This window comes from Bufo bufo, chromosome 1 (assembly GCF_905171765.1).
Source record: "Bufo bufo chromosome 1, aBufBuf1.1, whole genome shotgun sequence".
In the NCBI taxonomy this organism is placed as follows: Eukaryota; Metazoa; Chordata; class Amphibia; order Anura; family Bufonidae; genus Bufo; species Bufo bufo.
The window spans coordinates 774,544,469-774,565,849 of NC_053389.1; the positions used below are offsets into that span (position 1 = coordinate 774,544,469).

At 42.6% G+C, this 21,381-nt stretch overlaps 1 protein-coding gene across 1 annotated transcript in view; it reads left to right on the forward strand.

Annotated features, from left to right (window-relative positions):
- Window positions 1-21,381, forward strand: part of LOC120987787 (chromaffin granule amine transporter-like) — a 520,630-nt gene that overhangs the window by 464,123 nt on the left and 35,126 nt on the right. Inside the window, exons 9-10 of the mRNA XM_040415909.1 lie at window positions 1,856-1,916; window positions 9,529-9,624. Coding sequence (XP_040271843.1) covers window positions 1,856-1,916; window positions 9,529-9,624 — 157 coding nt within the window. The remainder of the gene's footprint in view (window positions 1-1,855; window positions 1,917-9,528; window positions 9,625-21,381) is intronic.

Here is a 21,381-nt window from a genome sequence, read left to right on the forward strand (position 1 = left end):
CGTACCGGCGTCAAACCCTTTTCCACTGGATTCCCCCCCTTTCGGCTTACCCCCTCAGAAATATCTGGACGCCCCATGAGCCCCACCGCAGGAAGTGCACTCGTGCTTGAACTTGCACTTCGCACCGAATTTACAGTTCCCTTCATTAAAAAGGAAGCACAAACCCTCCGCCGCAGCTACCTGCGTTACCCCGAAAGGACTGCCCCTGCCGCCCTGGCGCCATCACCCGCATCCACAAACCAATATCTTTGTGGTCCCACCGCATGTTTGGGTGGACCGCTTTCCTCTGCCTAAATTGCTCATCGTAACGAAGCCAGCCAACGCCCCCATACACCCGATACGCCTCCCCGATCGCGTCCATGTAACAAAACATCGCGGAGAAGTACTCCGGCGACCTTTCCCCAATGACGCTTGCCAGAATGGCAAACGCCTGCAGCCAGTTGGAGAAGGTACGCGGAATCAGCCGATACCTGCGTTTTTCATCCTCCTCCTTTTTCCCGTCTTCCCGCCGCGCCCTATCAAAGTTAAATCTCTCCAGGGGCAAGAAAGAGAAAATCTCTATATACTCCCCCTTCCAAATGCGCTCCTTCGCCTCCTGCTTCAAATGCGCCCCCAATGGGCCCTCGAAACATACATATACTTCCCCTTGCGCCGAGTCATCCACTTTCCGCCGCTCCTCATCACCCCTCGCTTGGGTCTGCACCGATACCGACTCCCCCCTGCAGCGGCGCACTAGAAACCCCCAGCCCAACCCTCACCGGCACCATAGGGGCCCCTCCCTTCCCCCAAGCGGGCAACGGAGACAATCGTGCTCCCCCAAGACCAGCAACCCAACCCGCCAAGCTACCAAGCAACTGACTCAGCCCCCTAACCAACTCCCCGTGGCTCCCCCCTGCCCCCACCCCCCCCAGGGGCGCTAACTAGCGCATGTGAAGGTCCCACAGAGGTCTTACCTGGCTGCCCGGGCGATGTGAACCCGCAGCCGTCACTCCTGACTTCAGCCGATCCGTCATCAGCGACAAGACGTCCTCCTGTGCCGACCCCACAGCTGACCCGGATCCCCGCACCCCAGCCTCCAAGGAAGATGGCTCCTCCTCCCATTGCTGCCTGCCAGTGCTTGCCGCATCTTCATCTGTGTCCCAAGGCCTGGGCCCCTGCCTCGTGTCGACACCGTCTCTCGCTCCCCCGCCGCGCAGGCCTCCCCTCCCCCGCTGAGCGGGGGATCCTGCAGATCTTGGTCCCGATCCACCGCTGTACGCTGGGAAAGGCAGGGGACGGGAACCCCTGCCCTGCTCTGAGCTCCACCGTACTGCGGGATTCCTCCCGCGTCGGGAGGCTGACGCTGGAGCTCTTGCAGTGCCTCCCCGGCGCGGAGGGTCCCTGGAGGGGCTCCTAATCCGGCGCCGAGCCCGTGGGGTTTCGCTCGGGCTAAGGCGTTTGGCGGCCGTACCCGCCGCGGCCGTCTGCCCTCCGGCGCCGAGCTAAACATGCCCGCTGCCTCCCCACCAAGCAGGCCCGACACCTGCGCCTCCAACCACTCCGGGCTGTGCGACTCTGCCGCCTCCCTCAGCCTGTCTAAGAGGGCCTCCATCGCTAAAGTAAGCTAGCTTTTCCTACCTAAAATGCGCCTGGGTTCCCGCTTCACTCCCTTAAAAACCCTAAAGCTCCACCCCTTTTTCTTAACCCAACCTTCTCCCCACTTAACCTCTCACTGCCCTCATCTAGCCTGCGACTTCCCCTAACGTCCCCTCGTCCCCAAAACCTATCATGGCAGCCTCCCTTTAGGCTGTCGCCATAGTACAGCTGCACTGAACTACTGGACCCGGTGCTAAGCAATTGTGTTGTTCTTCCATAGAGCATTCCAGCGACATCCTACTTGACACTTCTCAAGGACCCATACATTGTAGTGGCTGTAGGTAAGTTACATTACCGACAATTCTACAGGGTGGGCCATTTATATGGATACACCTTAATAAAATGGGAATGGTTGGTGATATTAACTTCCTGTTTGTGGCACATTAGTATATGTGAGGGTGGAAACTTTTCAAGATGGGTGGTGACCATGGAGGCCATTTTGAAGTCGGCCATTTTGAATCCAACTTTTGTTTTTTCAATAGGAAGAGGGTCATGTGACACATCAAACTTATTGGGAATTTCACAAGAAAAACAATGGTGTGCTTGGTTTTAACGTAACTTTATTCTTTCATGAGTTATTTACAAGTTTCTGACCACTTATAAAATGTGTTCAATGTGCTGCCCATTGTGTTGGATTGTCAATGCAACCCTCTTGTCCCACTCTTCACACACTGATAGCAACACTGCAGGAGAAATGCTAGCACAGGCTTCCAGTATCCGTAGTTTCAGGTGCTGCACATCTCGTATCATCTGAAGGCAATCGTCTATGCTGTGAAGATACGAGATGTGCAGCACCTGAAACTATGGATACTGGAAGCCTGTGCTAGCATTTCTCCTGCGGTGTTGCTATCAGTGTGTGAAGAGTGGGAGAAGAGGGTTGCATTGACAATCCAACACAATGGGCAGCACATTGAACACATTTTATAAGTGGTCAGAAACTTGTAAATAACTCATGAAAGAATAAAGTTACGTTAAAACCAAGCACACCATTGTTTTTCGTCTGAAATTCCCAATAAGTTTGATGTGTCACATGACCCTCTTCCTATTGAAAAAACAAAAGTTGGATTCAAAATGGCCGACTTCAAAATGGCTGCCATGGTCACCACCCATCTTGAAAAGTTCCCCCCCCCTCACATATACTAATGTGCCACAAACAGGAAGTTAATATCACCAACCATTCCCATTTTATTAAGGTGTATCCATATAAATGGCCCACCCTGTATATTCAGTGTACTGTATAGCAAAGATAAACAGCTGACAAATGTATTACAAAATCTGGTGGTACACTGGGATATGTATACTAGAGAATGGAAACCCTGTGCTTACATATCATATTTAGTGAAGAGCGGAAGGGGCAATATTCGAATTTGCGATATTTTGCAAATATTTGGGTGAATATTCATCATATATTCGCGAATTTGCGATTATTTTCTTGATTGCGAAAATTGGCAATGTAATATGTGCCTATTGCGCGCAATAAAGGCGTGAGTCACTGTTGCTACATTTTTCAAGCTGCTAGAAGTTTCCTGAGACTGGAGAAAATGGTTGGCACGGCAGAACATTACAATAGCTTTATATGCAAATAGAGTGCTCCAATATATTCGCGATTGCGCAAATTGGCAATTAAGAATGCACATATTTTTGCGCAATACGTGAAACTTCACATTTTAGCAGGTCTGACTACATATTACTGATTGGTGCACTAAGTATTGTTGTGAACTTGTGACAGTATGTATGTATGTATAGACAGCAGAACCTATCAGCTACACTATATCACTATCTAACCTACACTGACTATCTCCCACTAACTATCTGTATTATATATACAGTACAGACCAAATGTTTGTACACACCTTCTCATTCAAAGCGTTTTCTTTATTTTCATTACTATGAAGGCATCAAAACTATGAATTAACACATGTGGAATTATATACATAACAAACAAGTGTGAAACAACTGAAAATATGTCATATTCTAGGTTCTTCAAAGTAGCCACCTTTTGCTTTGATTACTGCTTTGCACACTCTTGGCATTCTCTTGATGAGCTTCAAGAGGTAGTCCCCTGAAATGGTCTTCCAACAGTCTTGAAGGAGTTCCCAGAGATGCTTAGCACTTGTTGGCCCTTTTGCCTTCACTCTGTGGTCCAGCTCACCCCAAACCATCTCGACTGGGTTCAGGTCCGGTGACTGTGGAGGCCAGGTCATCTGGCGCAGCACCCCATCACTCTCCTTCATGGACAAATAGCCCTTACTTTCAAAGTTTTCCCAATTTTTCGGCTGACTGACTGACCTTAATTTCTTAAAGTAATGATGGCCACTCGTTTTTCTTTACTTAGCTGCTTTTTTCTTGCCATAATACAAATTCTAACAGTCTATTCAGTAAGACTATCAGCAGTGTATCCACCTGACTTCTCCTCAACGCAACTGATGGTCCCAACCCCATTTATAAGGCAAGAAATCCCACTTATTAAACCTGACAGGGCACACCTGTGAAGTGAAAACCATTTCAGGGGACTACCTCTTGAAGCTCATCAAGAGAATGCCAAGAGTGTGCAAAGCAGTAATCAAAGCAAAAGGTGGCTACTTTGAAGAACCTAGAATATGACATATTTTCAGTTGTTTCACACTTGTTTGTTATGTATATAATTCCACATGTGTTAATTCATAGTTTTGATGCCTTCAGTGTGAATCTACAATTTTCATAGTCATGAAAATAAAGAAAACTCTTTGAATGAGAAGGTGTGTCCAAACTTTTGGTCTGTACTGTATGTCGCAGGGAAATGATGAAAATGGAGATTTGATCAAATCCCTAAGGGAAATTATGAAAATGGAAATTTGATCAAATCCCTAAGGGAAATTATGAAAATGGAAATTTGATCAAATCCCTAAGGGAGATGATCAATTCACGGAAGATGTTTAAAATAACATCTCTGTGGGGTGATTTCCCTAAAGAAAGTAAGTGATTTGGTTCAAATCCCTTAACTGTTTTAGTGAAAAGATTTAAATAAACAAGTAAGGAGTCCTGGAAAAAAAAGAAAGCAGCCGAAGGACCTTTGATTACCTCACAGACATGTGACCAGTAATGTGACCAGTAATATTGGTATGTTACTGGTCACATGGTGATGATGTCATCAAAGGTCCTTTATTCCATGGCTCTCACATGTCTGTGAAGGTTCGCATTTATCCAGGTCATGGTATATCTGTAATATACATAAGGACGGGACCCCTCTCAGGCCAATTGTCAGCAGCATCAATTCTGTGACCTACAATGTGGCAAAATACTTAGCCAGAATCCTAGCGCCCTTAGTTGGAAACACACATCACATACAGAACTCTCAGGATTTCACCACCAAAATCCAGAACTCGGTATTGGGCACAGAAGAAACAATGGTCTCCTATGATGTTACATCCCTCTTCACCTGCATACCCACTACAGACGCAATTGAAACAGTCAGGAAACAGTTGCTACTAGACAACACCTTAGGCTGCAGAACAGAACTTAGCCCAGACCAAGTGTGTGCCTTACTGGACCTTTGTCTGAGTACCACCTACTTCAAGTATAAGGACAAGTTCTACAAGAAAAAACATGGCTGTGCTATGGGATCGACAGTCTCACCTATTGTAGCGAACCTGTATATGGAGGAAGTAGAAAGGAAAGCCCTGACCACTTTCAAGGGAATTACACCGAGTCATTATTTCAGATATGTGGATGACACTTAGATTAAAATTCATAAACACGAGTTACAGGCTTTCACTGACCACATCAACTCAGTGGATCATAACATCAATTTCACGTGGGAAGATATGCAGAACAAACTGGCATTTCTGGACTGTCTTATTACAGTGGAAGAGGGAAGGAAGCTGGGAATAGAGGTCTAACGAAAACCAACACACACAGACCAGTACCTGCTATTTGATTCCCACCATCCTCTAGACCACAAAATGGGAGTCATCCAGACTCTACACCACCGGGCAGAGAAAATCCCCACCAGCACAGAGGCCAAGGTGAAGGAATTCAAACACCTCAGGGGGGCACTTAAAACTTGTGGGTATCCAGTTTGGGCCTTTGTCAAAACAGAAGGAAGGAGAAGAAAGAGCACCAAGACTACCAGTGAGGGCGAGAAGCATGACAGACGCAAGAATATGGTTATCCCATATGTAGCTGGGTTGTCTGAGAAACTCAAAAGGATTTTTATTAAACATCACATCCCTGCTTTAAACCCAGCACCACATTGAGGCAACAACTGGTTCACCCCAAAGATCCAATGCCTAAACACAAGATGCACAACATTGTGTACGCAGTCCAGTGCAATGAGGAATGCTCAGAACTGTATATCGGCAAAACAACAACTACATTAGCGTATGGCTCAGCATGGAAGAGCCAAAACCTCTGGTCAAGATTCAGCCGTGTACTTACATCAAAAAGAAACAGGTCACACCTTTGAAGACAGTCAAGTACGTGTTTTGGATAAGGAGGCCGATTGGTACAAACGAGGTGTGAAGGAGGCCATCTACGTAAAAATGGAGAAGCCAAGCTTGAATAGAGGCGGGGGGGGGGCTAGACATATATTGTCTGCCACATACAATACTGTCTTGACACCTTTTTCTGGGAAGTCTTTATCACCTACTGACTCCAATTAGGATAATGGAATCAACACCTTTGACCCCATGCTGGGTATAATGACCTCTGACCCCATGCTGGGTATAATTACCAGATGTTGATTCAGTTACATATTTATTCCCAGAGAATTCTTGTACAGTCACTCAGAATTGAGAAAGCTCGTTGCAAGAACGAGTGAAACGTTTTCAAGAAATTTACAGTACGTCCAGTTGCCTTGATTTATTCTTTACAGACATAGCTCTCACAGTTCGCTGATTAAAGGCCCTAGCGACGCCCCTGATTCTAGGTATATACTATTCTGGCAGGGGGAACACAGCCAGGCATATTTCTGTGGGGGCACACTCCTGGCCATGGGTTCAGATATAGAAAAAAATCTAACTGACCAAAGTTGTATCTGAAGAACAGTTTAATGAAACTATCAGGACGTTTTTGAACAAGCGGCATGATAAAGAAAAACCTTTGTGAACTCGCGAAAGGATAAAAGAAGCTATCACAGTCATTGAGCAATTTAAATGAGCACCACTACTTAAACTACTATTATGAGAGATTATAAGAAAGCATATAAAACACTAAAACAGGAGGGTAGCACGGAAGCACTGAAAAACTATAAGGAAAAAAACAGAACATGTAAAAAACAAATAAAAGCGGCCAAACTAGAGACCGAGAGATTAATTGCCAAAGAGAGTAAAACTAACCCTAAAATGTTCTTCAATTATATAAATGTTAAAAAGTATAAATCTGAAGGTGTCGGCCCTTTAAAGAGTAATGAGGGGGGAGTCGCAGAGAGCGACGAGGAGAAAGCAAAGCTGTTAAATATTTTTTTCTCAAGTGTATTCACTGAGGAATATAAACTGTCAGATGAAATGCTGAATGTTGAAATAAATTCGCCATTAAAAGTGTCCTGTCTGACCCAGGAAGAAGTACAACAGCGACTTAAAAAGATCAAAATAGACAAATCGCCAGGACCGGATGGCATACACCCCCGTATCCTAAGGGAATTAAGTAATGTCATAGCCAGACCCTTATTTCTGATATTTGCGGACTCTATACTGACAGGGAATGTCCCACAGGATTGGCGCATGGCAAATGTGGTGCCGATATTCAAAAAGGGTCCAAAAACAGAGCCTGGAAACTATAGGCCGGTAAGTTTAACATCTGTTGTGGGTAAACTGTTTGAAGGTTTTCTGAGAGATGCTATCTTAGAGCATCTTAACGGAAATAAGCAAATAACGCCATATCAGCATGGCTTTGTGAGGGATCGGTCATGTCAAACTAATTTAATCAGTTTCTATGAGGAGGTAAGTTCTAGACTTGACAGCGGCGAATCAATGGATGTCGTATATCTGGACTTCTCCAAAGCATTTGACACTGTACCGCATAAAAGGTTAGTATATAAAATGAGAATGCTCGGACTGGGAGAAAACGTCTGTAAGTGGGTAAGTAACTGGCTCAATGATAGAAAACAGAGGGTGGTTATTAACGGTTCATACTCAGATTGGGTCACTGTCACTAGTGGAGTACCTCAGGGGTCAGTATTGGGCCCTATTCTCTTCAATATATTTATTAATGATCTTGTAGAAGGCTTGCATAGTAAAGTATCTATTTTCGCAGATGACACTAAACTGTGTAAAGTAATTAACACTGAAGAGGACAGTATACTACTACAGAGTGATCTGGATAGATTGGAGGCTTGGGCAGATAAGTGGCAGATGAGGTATAACACTGACAAATGTAAGGTTATGCACATGGGAAGAAATAATGCAAGTCACCCGTACATACTAAATGGTAAAACACTCGGTAACACTGACATGGAAAAGGATCTAGGAATTTTAATAAACAGCAAACTAAGCTGCCAAAACCAGTGTCAGGCAGCTGCTGCCAAGGCCAATAAGATAATGGGTTGCATCAAAAGGGGCATAGATGCCCGTGATAAGAACATAGTCCTATCACTTTACAAATCACTGGTCAGACCACACATGGAGTACTGTGTACAGTTCTGGGCTCCTGTGAACAAGGCAGACATAGCAGAGCTGGAGAAGGTCCAGAGGAGGGCAACTAACGTAATAACTGGAATGGGGCAACTACAGTACCCTGAAAGATTATCAAAATTAGGGTTATTCACGTTAGAAAAAAGACGACTGAGGGGAGATCTAATTACTATGTATAAATATATCAGGGGTCAGTACAGAGATCTCTCCCATCATCTATTTATACCCAGGACTGTGACTGTGACGAGGGGACATCCTCTGCGTTTGGAGGAAAGAAGGTTTGTACACAAACATAGAAAAGGATTCTTTACGGTAAGAGCAGTGAGACTATGGAACTCTCTGCCTGAGGAGGTGGTGATGGTGAGTACAATAAAGGAATTCAAGAGGGGCCTGGATGTGTTTCTAGAGCGTAATAATATTACAGGCTATAGCTACTAGAGAGGGGTCGTTGATCCAGGGAGTTATTCTGATTGCCTGATTGGAGTCGGGAAGGAATTTTTTATTCCCCTAAAGTGAGGAAAATTGGCTTCTACCTCACAGGGTTTTTTTGCCTTCCTCTGGATCAACTTGCAGGATAACAGGCCGAACTGAATGGACAAATGTCTTTTTTCGGCCTTATGTACTATGTTACTATGTTACTATGGAAAAAAATACGATGTTATGGAAGTAGGTACTAAAAAATCTTTGATTCTGAAAAGAAAGTCTGACTCCGATCCAAATATCTAAACAATATTATTTCATATTATTATTATATTATCAAAAATATTAAACTTTTCACTAAAACAGTTGAGGGATTATATGATCAAATCACTTACTTTCTTTAGGGAACATCATCTTCTGTGAATTGATCATCTCCCTTAGGGATTTGATCAAATCTCCATTTTCATCATTTCCCTGTGACATATATAAGCTAACTTACTATTTAGTGTAATTAAACAGTAAAGCACAGAGCACAGCAATGTCACTGCTCTCTCTCTCAGAACTCCATAAAACTACAGACAGTGGCTGTCGGGGAGGTTCTTATATAGTAAAGGGGTTGGCAACTTTCCTATTGGTTGCTAGGGTTGTTGCTAAGCTCAGACAAAGACATTGCAGCCTTCTCATTGGCCCACAAGCAAGAAGTGAGGTTACTGATTAAAAAAAAATCTAGAATATTCGTGAATATGAAAATATAGCACTATATTCTAAATCTTCGCGAATTCTTGAAGTTGCGATATTGGCGATTAAAATTTGCGATTCGAATATTCATGTCCAACACTAATCATATTCTTTTATTTCTTCCTAGGGGTTCTTTTCATTGTTAATACAGCTTTCGGAGCTGTGGAACCCACCATGCCCATATGGATGATGGAAACTATGTGCTCGTCCAACTGGCAATTAGGTACATGTCATGTCAAACTGATTTCTTGCACATTATTAAATTATGTAAGACTACAAAGACACTTTATAGGTTGGCAACCAGTAGATTGGAATAGTAGATCTGACAGGTCCTACGTAGATCACAGAGCCTTAAGTTGATCATATACTAGAGGTTTTGTTTTTCAGTTTTCTAAATCATTAGTTTTCACCATTGGTCTGTAAGGGGGAGGGAGGGTTTCTATGGTATGGGGGGGTTGAGGACACCTTTAGGGGTTCTGTTGAATGGCGTAAGAATAAGGCATAAGGGGATGTACAGTCAGGTCCATAAATATTGGGACATAGACACAATTCTAACATTTTTGGCTCTATACACCACCACAATGGATTTGAAATCAAAACGAACAAGATGTGCTTTAACTGCAGACTGTCAGCTTTAATTTGAGGGTATTTACATCCAAGTCAGGTGAACGGTGTAGGAATTACAACAGTTTGCATATGTGCCTCCCACTTGTTAAGGGACCAAAAGTAATGGGACATAATAATAATCATAAATCAAACTTTCACTTTTTAATACTTGGTTGCAAATCCTTTGCAGTCAATTACAGCCTGAGGTCTGGAACGCATAGACATCACCAGACGCTGGGTTTCATCCCTGGTGATGCTCTGCCAGGCCTCTACTGCAACTGTCTTCAGTTTCTGTTTGTTCTTGGGGTATTTTCCCTTCAGTTTTGTTTTCAGCAAGTGAAATGCATGCTCAATCGGATTCAGGTCAGGTGATTGACTTGGCCATTGCATAACATTCCACTTCTTTACCTTAAAAAACTCTTTGGTTGCTTTTGCAGTATGCTTTGGGTCATTGTCCATCTGCACTGTGAAGCGCCATCCAATGAGTTCTGAAGCATTTGGCTGAATATGAGCAGATAATATTGCCCGAAAAAATTTAGAATTCATCCTGCTGCATTTGTCAGCAGTCACATCATCAATAAATACAAGAGAACCAGTTCCATTGGCAGTCATACATGCCCACGCCATGACACTACCACCACCATGCTTCACTTATGTGGTGGTATGCTTAGGATCATGAGCAGTTCCTTTCCTTCTCCATACTCTTCTCTTCCCATCACTCTGGTACAAGTTGATCTTGGTCTCATCTGTCCATAGGATGTTGTTCCAGAACTGTGAAGGCTTTATTAGATGTCGTTTGGCAAACTCTAATCTGGCCTTCCTGTTTTTGAGGCTCACCAATGGTTTACATCTTGTGGTGAACCCTCTGTATTCACTCTGGTGAAGTCTTCTCTTGATTGTTGACTTTGACGCACATACACCTACCTCCTGGAGAGTGTTCTTGATCTGGCCAACTGTTATTAAGGGTATCTCTGTAAAGAATAAATCAAGGTAACTGGACTTACTGTTGTTAAGGGTGTTTTATTCACCAGGGAAAGAATTCTTCGGTCATCCACCACAGTTGTTTTCCGTGGTCTTCCGGGTATTTTGGTGTTGCTGAGCTCATCAGTGCCTTCCTTCTTTTTAAGAATAGAATTTTGGCCACGCCTAATGTTTTTGCTATATCTCTGATGGGTTTGTTTAGTTTTTTTCAGCCTAATGATGGCTTGCTTCACTGATAGTGACAGCTCTTTGGATCTCATCTTGAGAGTTGACAGCAACAGATTCCAAATGCAAATAGCCCACTTGAAATGAACTCTGGACCTTTTATCTGCTCATTGAAATTGGATTAATGAGGGAATAACACACACCTGGCCATGGAACTGCTGAAAAGCCAATTGTCCCATTACTTTTGGTTCCTTAACAAGTGGGAGGCACATATGCAAACTGTTGTAATTCCTACACCGTTCACCTGATTTGGATGTAAATACCCTCAAATTATAGATGACAGTCTGCAGTTAAAGCACATCTTGTTCGTTTCATTTCAAATCCATTGTGGTGGTGTATAGAGCCAAAAATGTTACAATTGTGTCGATGTCCCAATATTTATGGACCTGACTGTATAATTTATCTCTTTAACTCTTAAAGCATAGTATTCTTGATTGTTTCACTCAATATGAGACTTACTGTACATGTGGTATGCTAGCATCCCAATGCCTGCTGCTCTCTCGCTCTCCTGGGCAGGCATATGTGCTGTGTCACTTATCTTGCATCCTAAGTTGCTTGTCCTGCTTCAGGCTGCAGGCTGCGCTTTCCTACTACGCCCTCCTGTACTGCCCTTAAGGTTCGATTGCACCCTTGTTTTCCCAGCCAATAGCTAGACACTACTGGTTATTTAAGGCACCTTCCTCTTTTCCAGTGTGCTAGTACTAAGGCTACTTTTACACTAGCGTTGTTAATTCCGGTATTGAGATTCGACAGAGGATCTCAATACCAGAATTTAATGGATCCGTTTTGATTATGCACATCAAGATGCATCTGTTCCATTAGGATGCAGTTGTGTGAAATCAAAACGGGAAAAAAAACGGATCCGTCACTAAATACATTGAAAGTTAATGGGTGAAAGATCCGTCACCATTAATTTACGTTGTTTTCAGTGCCGGATCCGTTTTTTATCCATTTTTATGACCAGACACAAAGCGGCAGCTTGCAGCCGTTTTGTGTCCAGTCACAAAACGGAATGCTGCCGGAATGGAAGACATCCTGGACAAATCTCTTTCCATTCAGAATGCATAAGGACTAAACGAAAAAAAAAAAAAATCCGGTATTGAGATGCTCTGCCGGATCTCAATACTGGAAAACAACAGCGCAAGTGTGAAAGTAGCCAAAGCGAAGATGTGCTGTTTTGCTTGCCTCACAGATTCACACATACTCTGCATGCCCTGACCTTGTCCTGTTTTCTGACTATGAGTTTTGATTGATCCCTCAGTGCTTGGCACTGATATCTCTGACACCAGTGTGTCAGCTAACAATCACACCAGCAGTATTCCAAGAAGTAGTGGCCTGGTGGCTCCCTTGAACCAAAGGCGAGATTCCTGTATAGAGATTAAAGGGTGAAAACCAGTGGACTGCTAGGTCTATCCCAAATAGGGATGAGCGAATCGACTTTGGATGAAACATCCAAAGTCAATTTGCATAAAACTTCATTCTAATACTGTACGGAGCAGGAGCTCCATACAGTATTAGAAAGTATTGGCTCCGATGAGCCGAAGTTATTGCTTCGCGAAAAGTACAAATTAATTTCTACTGTAAAAAAACATTTCCTGAACATGGGTTCGATTCCAAGTGGTACCTTGGAACTGAACCCGAGTTCGGGGAATGTTTTTTTTACAGTACAAATAAATTTATGAAGTTATTGCGCGAAGTCTCGCGAGACTTCGCAAATCAATAACTTGACTTATCAGAGCCAATTCAATTTGCTAAATAGTTAGATTGGAAAAGGATATGAAAGTATGTGCTTTAATATGGAAGAGCAGAAGGGACAGTGAAGCACTACTGGCAGTGGCGCACATTGAGTGGTGGAACCAGCGTCAGTGAGAGATGCTGGTCACTGTGGATTGAGAGGTAAAATAAAGGTGGCATGAGCGGAGTGTCATATATCTTCTATATGAAAAAGAATCTTCATATAAAAGAAAGGATAAAAAAATATAAAAATTATATTATCCTTCAGGCGGACATAAAAAACGCCTCTAAGTTCTTTTTATCAAGTATCTTAATTTGATTTGTGCAAGCAGTGAAACAAAGGAACAATTGAATATGCAAAAATATATAATCGTTTATTATAAAAACAAAGAATATAAAAACAATACAATTGCAAAACAAATGATAAAGTTACAACGTAACACCCAAAATGTACCACACGGTGGTGTTAAGACACCCCTATCTGATCAGCACAGTATGATTTATTGATTTATGACAACCAGTGTCATACTTTTAACAAACGGACTCATATACCAAGAGAAACTTAGGATCTTCTGTTATCAAAACAGGCTATAACACTAAAACACGGATTTACAGGAAAATAACTGTTATCCCTTGACTCTGTTTTCCTATGACCAATCAAAAATATATGATATTAATATGATAAAATATTCAACTCGGCAATCAGACTAGGGAAAATAATTTTCCAAGGGTTTAGTCCTCTTTTCATATAATGTCAGATCTTCCATTAACAATATGCATCTTTGCTAAGAGAATAATCAGCATTATGGAGGCACCTAACACTATATATTCCCACAGTATGGGAACTCTTGGCTATATACCGAGAGAAATATCTTATTAATATCATGAGTAGTAAACAAAATATACGTTACCGGGTCAAAGGTAGACAGAGTTCAGATGGGACCAGTTCTGAAGAACTTTCCTAGTAATTCAAAAAGAATAATCCAAGTTTCTTCTGGTAAAGTTTTTCTTTTTGATTGAATGAATGGATGGATCAATGGATATATGGATCTTTATGGCTTTTTTGGATCTTTGGATCTCTCTCTCTTTTTTTTTTTTCTTGCTTCTCCGCACACGAGTAATTATTCCCCCCCTTATCTAAGAATCATCCCCTTTAGATTAGGGATTCCCAATCAGGTAAGGTGGGTGTATTCGCATGCTAATAACATCATGATGTCATATCAACTCCTAATATGGTATAGAACAAATAATGAAATAATATAATATTGTCCATCTGCCTCCAGATGGCACTGCGGTATTGTCGATGAACATCACAACTTTTAAGCATTAAAATTAAATATCTAATAATACGTTCTCAGGACTTTGTTGACCTTTCTTAATAAATCATTGAGGAAGGTCTTTTCCTGACACTTTTAATTACCTATATCCTGGACTTGTTGGAGTTGACTGTCTTCTCCTATCTTTTGAAATGTAGGTTGACTTGATGAAAATTTTATATAGCGGCTTTGATGCTTGGCATCGGAACTTGTACATTTCACTTATCTACATCCATGAATAACTATTGTTTTGAAATAGCATTTTTATATCCCAGAAATCCAATTAACATAAACTCACTTGTTTCTGTACCTTCTACAATACCTTCTAAATGGTAAATACATGGTATAACATATATATAAATCGATACATTGTTACACATAGATAACACATTATATGAATTATTGATTAACATATGTTGCAAACTAAATATACCATACAGAGATATATATAATATAATTATGAATATATAAATTGAATCTCATACAGCAGGTGTGCCTCAAGGATATGAGTCCTTATCAAGTAACCTTGTTCCCTCCAGACAGATATGTCTTAGGAAGTTGGCATACTCCTTACAGATGGTCCCATATCTTTAGCAATAACTTTTAAATACAATGTCCGTTTATGTTTACAATTTTTTTTTTTTTATATATAAACTGAACTTGCCATGAACTCATCTTGGCTTTTTCAGCCACATAATAGAACTTTGGTTCAGACTGATCGTATTCTTAAAGGCAATGAGATCAGCATTCATTTTGATTATAATGTCATTAGATAATATTGTATACGTATGAAAATGCACAACAGGAGGGCTAGTTGGGACTTGAAATGTTTGATAACACTGTTATGCAGACTGTAGGATGGGGAAAGAAGAGTGGCTGGGCAACTACAGTCAGGTCCATAAATATTGGGACATCGACACAATTCTAACATTTTTGGCTCTATACACCACCACAATGGATTTGAAATGAAACAAACAAGATGTGCTTTAACTGCAGACTGTTAGCTTTAATTTGAAGGTATTTACATCCAAATCAGGTGAACGGTGTAGGAATTACAACAGTTTGAAAATGTGCCTCCCACTTGTTAAGGGACCAAAAGTAATGGGACAGAATAATAATCATAAATCAAACTTTCACTTTTTAATACTTGGTTGCAAATCCTTTGCAGTCAATTACAGCCTGAAGTCTGGAACGCATAGACATCACCAGACGCTGGGTTTCATCCCTGGTGATGCTCTGCCAGGCCTCTACTGCAACTGTCTTCATTTCCTGCTTGTTCTTGGGGCATTTTCCCTTCAGTTTTGTCTTCAGCAAGTGAAATGCATGCTCAATCAGATTTAGGTCAGGTGATTGACTTGGCCATTGCATAACATTCCACTTCTTTCCCTTAAAAAAAACTCTTTGGTTGCTTTTGCAGTATGCTTTGGGTCATTGTCCATTTGCACTGTGAAGTGCCTTCCAATGAGTTCTGAAGCATTTGGCTGAATATGAGCAGATAATATTGCCCGAAACACTTCAGAATTCATCTGTTGCTTTTGTCAGCAGTCACATTATCAATAAATACAAGAGAACCAGTTCCATTGGCAGCCGTACATGCCCACGCCATGACACTATCACCACCATGATTCACTGATGAGGTTCTTAGGATCATGAGCAGATCCTTTCCTTCTACATACTCTTCTCTTCCCATCACTCTGGTACAAGTAGATCTTGGTCTCATCTGTCCATAAGATGTTGTTCCAGAACTGTGAAGGCTTTTTTAGATGTTGTTTGGCAAACTCTAATCTGGCCATCCTGATTTTGAGGCTCACCAATGGTTTACATCTTGTGGTGAACCCTCTGTATTCACTCTGGTAAAGTCTTCTCTTGATTGTTGACTTTGACACACATACACCTACCTCCTGGAGAGTGTTCTTCATTTGGCCAACTGTTGTGAAGGGTGTTTTCTTCTCCAGGAAAATAATTCTTTGGTCATCCAACACAGTTGTTTTCAGTGGTCTTCTGGGTCCTTTGGTGTTGCTCAGCTCACCTGTGCATTCCTTCTTTTTAAGAATGTTCGAAACAGATGTTTTGGCCACGCCTAATGTTTTTGCTATCTCTGATTTTATTTTTTTCTGCCTAATGATGGCTTGCTTCACTGAGAGTGACAGCTCTTTGGATCTCATCTTGAGAGTTGACAGCAACAGATTCCAAATGCAAATAGCACACTTGAAATGAACTCTGGACCTTTTATCTGCTCATTGTAATTGGGATAATGAGGGAATAACACACACCTGGCCATTGAACAGCTGAGAATCCATTACTTTTGGTCCCTTAACAATGTAATTCCTACAACGTTCACCTGATTTGGATGTAAATACCCTCAAATTAAAGCTGACAGTCTGCAGTTAAAGCACATCTTGTTCGTTTAATTTGAAATCCATTGTGCTGGTGTATAGAGCCAAAAATGTTAGAATTGTGTCGATGTCCTAATATTTATGGACCTGACTGTATATGTCAAAGTAAAATTAATTTTTACTGCTTGCAAAAGGCAGCAGATAAATCACTGCAAACTACTGGAGTCCTCCTGGCACATTAGACGGAGACCTCCTGGTACATTGGAAGGAGACCATTTACATAGTCACTATATGGATTTCTATTTCAGTGGTCACCAGTTCTTAAGTTTAGACTTTAATGACCCTAAAGCATTGCAATTCAGGTGTACCTGAAATCCAAAAGAAAAAGAAACCAAAGACTGAATTAGCATGGCAAGCTTTGTGTGTATACAGTATGTGTATGTAAACATGTCCTAGTACACATGCATATATATATACTGCCCCGGTGTGTAACTGATACATTGAACATGCAGCATTGTGACAGATGCTGTGCTGACATGGTAAAATCAGTGACTGGTCAGTCAGAGAGTGAAGGTCTTGGCGCAGACACCGGAGCGGTTCAGAAGCGTGTGCATTACTTCTTACGGGCGCTCCTCTATTGTTGACTCACTGAACAATTAGCGCATCGAATACAGGGCTCTCGAAGTTCGTGGTCGCCTCCTGTTCTGTCTCTGGGGCTGAACGTGTGGTGACCAGTCCAAGCATTGAGATCCAGCCAGTGCCGGAAGCGCGGACAGCCAGGTTGCCATCAGAAATATTGAGCACCAGCTCATATGTTCTGCCTGTAAGGAGTTGCACACACATCTGCAGCGGCCTATTGCCAGCATCTGGGGTATCCCTCGCCCCTTTGGAGGTTTCTAGAAATATGTCCCTCTTATAGAGCAAGTAAATGTGACGCCAGTTGCAGTTAAGCAACGAGGACATAAAGTCCCCTTTGTAGATGGTAATGTTGGTACCCAGGGTAGACATGGTTTAGTCCGAAGCAGTGCAAAAAGAGTAGTTGAGCTTGGATGATGAATAAGTAGAATAATAGTCTGTCTATTACTTTAATCCTAGGAACTTCTTGTCCTGGCTTTGGAGTACCTCAAGCTCTAGCTTCAGCTTGGGTGAAGGCAATGCAAGCCCAGGGGGGGGGGGGGGGGGGACAAGTAACCATGTAGACTTCAGAGGCTGGGCCTCTGGGCCTAGCAGAACAGGCAGTGCTCTGCTAGCCGACACACAACCTCTCCCTATGGAGGGTGGACTAGAGTCTCCTTCTCACTGACTAACTAAACTTCTCCCTCTCTAGAGAGGGCTGGAAGGGAACTGGAAGGTTCCTCTCCAGAGAAACTATCTCTTCTCAGATTTGCTGCCACCTGCTGGTGAACCTGGCACATAACACTTTAATATTACTTTAGCAGGGAGATAGTGGGGGTACAAATGAGGTGGTAATGCCACTCTGGGGTATCACACATCCACTGATTTTACCATGTCAGTCTCGGCACAGCATCTGTCACAAATGCTGTCCTCATCACATACTGTATAGTAGCGCTTTTGCCTTCACATACTGTAAGCAGGGACAAATACTACTGTATGAAACTGCAGTTCCGTGCGCCATCTGCTGTTTACAAAACCAAATTGCACCCTGAATTTTCTAACTACACTTTTTACGCGCTTCTAATGAAACAGGAAATCGCTCTGTGCTCATGCGATTCTACTGTGATCGCTAGCACTGCTACATCTGTACATTTTAAAGGAAGGGTTAAATACCACCAGTACCTGCCCAGCAACTCCTACCAGGTTCCGGGTTTATGAAGGGAAAGATTCCTGGATACAACCCCATGATTGCCCCCCCCCTTCCCGTCCTAGGAGTTACTGGGAAGATGGTGTGGGATTTACTGCACCCACTGCTAGATAAGGGTTACCACCTCTATATGGATAACTATTACACCAGCATCCCCCTATTCATGCCCCTAAAAGCCAGAGGTACTGTGGCTTGCGGCACAGTATGCAAAAGTCAGAGAGGCCTCCCTAGATCCCTGGTAGGGCAACTACTCCAAAAAGGTGACAGTAAGGTTCTACGCCATGAGAACATCCTGGCGGTTAAGTACAAGGACAAGAGGGATGTCCTTATACTGACCACCATTCACACTAACACCAGTTCTCCTGCCCGAGTGCGAGGTACCACTACCACTGTCAACAAGCCAGACTGCATCCTTGATTAAAACAGGCACCTAGGAGGGGTAGATCTGTCTGATCAAGTTGTGATGCCCTGCAGTGCCGTTCTTAAAACTAAGGTGTGGTACAAAAATCTGTCTGTATACATTGTACAGATGGCACTGTACAATGCGTACATTTTTGTTACGCTTCGGTGTGGGAGGGAAACACCACACCGAGCATAAGAGGGAAGGGGGAACAGGGAATCAGGCCTGAGAACTAGGGAAGGAAGATGGACACCTCCTAGTAAAAACCTCACTAAAATCCTGACTGACTACCAGTATGAACAGACCCCAGAGGTAGGTGTGTTCATATACAGGAATACCTAGAGTCCTATCTAGCCCTACAGGACCCTGGTACTAATGGCAGGGATGTGACTACCTGTTCCTCCAAAAGGAAGGATGAACAGGAGTCTCCTTCAGGCCTAATACAAACAATAGGGAAATGCAACACACAGAACCCAAACAAAATATAAAAAGGGAAAGTAAAGACTTAAATTCAAAAGAGCAATGGAAGGACCAGGAACTCTGCCAAGATCCACAAACCAGCTTTCCACAACAGAAACTGAAGCTATAAACAGCATAACATTGTGGGAGAAGCAACAATAAATAGAGAAGGTTAAATGACCCTAAAAGCCACACCTGAGGCAAGGGGTGTGGCTATTACCAGAAACAACACAGACGTCTATTGATCCACCAGGAAAACCTGTCAGATCAAACCACGTGTTGCCAGTCTCACCGATCTCCTGCCACCTGTCGTGGGAACGTCCACACAGGAACTTCCTTTAGTTCCAAGCGGTGGTCATCAAGGACCTAATTTTCCAAAGTCGGGGAGGGCCTGAGTACTTCAGGAGGTCATGATGCCCGTGTTGTACCAGGACAACATTTCTCTGGTGAAGTCCCACAAACAGCGAAGAGGGGAAAGACCCAAAAAAGATGGCGGGTTTGTTACAAAATGGGAATACGAAAGGACACCATTTATCAGTGCGACACCTGCCCTGATAAACCTGGCCTCTGCATAAAGGATTGTTTCCAAACTTTCCGTTCATCCATGGATTATTAATATCATCCTTGATGCTCCCTGTAATATTTCCATATTTCTGATTTAGTCCACCTCGCTTGCATACCCACTTTCCAACATCCACTACATATTCTTTTCTGTGAGACAACTGTTAGGTCAAAAGTGCTCTTTCCACCCCTTAAAATGTTCATACACTTTCCAAAATGGGGTCACTTCTTGGGGATTTTAATTACTGGGGACCTCCAGAATTTTTAAACATGCAACATGGCACCTAAAATCCATGTCTGTTTATTCATGCCTGCAAAATCCATATTTTGCAGTTTGCCTCTAGAGCCCTGCTCTGCGCCCATACAGCAGGCTACAAGCACATATGGGTTGTTTACAGAATGGGGAGAAAATCGGTAACACATACTGGGGTGCTTTTTTTCCTCTTACTCCTTGAGAAAGCGAAAAATTTTAAATCCTTTGACAAGTGTTTCTACCTTTCTGTAAGACACCTATTTGCGGAAAAGTACCCTTTCCACCCCTTAAAATGTTCGTACAGGGGCTCATCCCAAAATGCGGTCACTTCTTGGGGATTTTAATTTCCGGGGACCTCAGAAATTTGTTGAATGCAACATGGTACCTAAAATCCCTGTCTGCCAATTCAGGCCTGCAAAACTCATATTTTGCCTAGAGCCCTATTGTGCACACATACAACAGGCTACAAGTACATATGGGGTGTTTCCATATTCAGGGGAAAATGGGTTACAAAATGTGAGGTGCATTTTGTCCTGTTACCCCTTGTGAAAGTGAAAAATGTGGGTGTAAAGCAACTTTTTCTGGAAAAAATTGTAATTTTTTATTTTCACAGCCAAGTGTTTCTTAATTCTGTAAAACACCTGATGGGTCAAAGTGCTCACTACACACCTTGCAATATTCCTTTAAGTGGTGTAGTTTCCAGAATGGGGTCATTTTTTGGGAGTTTCTACTGTAGGGGTACCTCAGGGTGTCTTCATATGCGACATAGCTCCCAAAAGCCAATCCTGCAAAATCTGTCCTCCAAAAGCCATATGGCACGCCTTCCCTTCTGAACCCTGCCATGCGTTCATGCATTCCCTTTTGAGCACATGTTGGGTGTTACCATATTCAGGGGAAAATGGGTTACAAAATGTGGGGTGCATTTTGTCCTGTTACCCCTTGTGAAAGTGAAAAATTTGGGTGTAAAGCAACTTTTCCTGGGAAAAAAATGTAATTTTTCATTTTCACAGCCAAGTGTTTCCTAATTCTGTAAAAAAAAAAAGCCGGATCGGTCAAAGTGCCCACTACACACCTTGAAATATTCCTTGAGGGGTGTAGTTTCCAGAATGGGGTCACTTTTTGGGGGTTTCTACTCTAGGGGTACATTAGGGTGTGTTCAATTGCAAGATCGCACCTGTCAATTATTCCAGTGAAATCTGCCTTCCAGAAGCCATTTGGTGCTCCTTTCCTTCTAACCCCTGTGGTACGCCCATATAGCAGTATACAAGCACATATAGGGTATTGCTG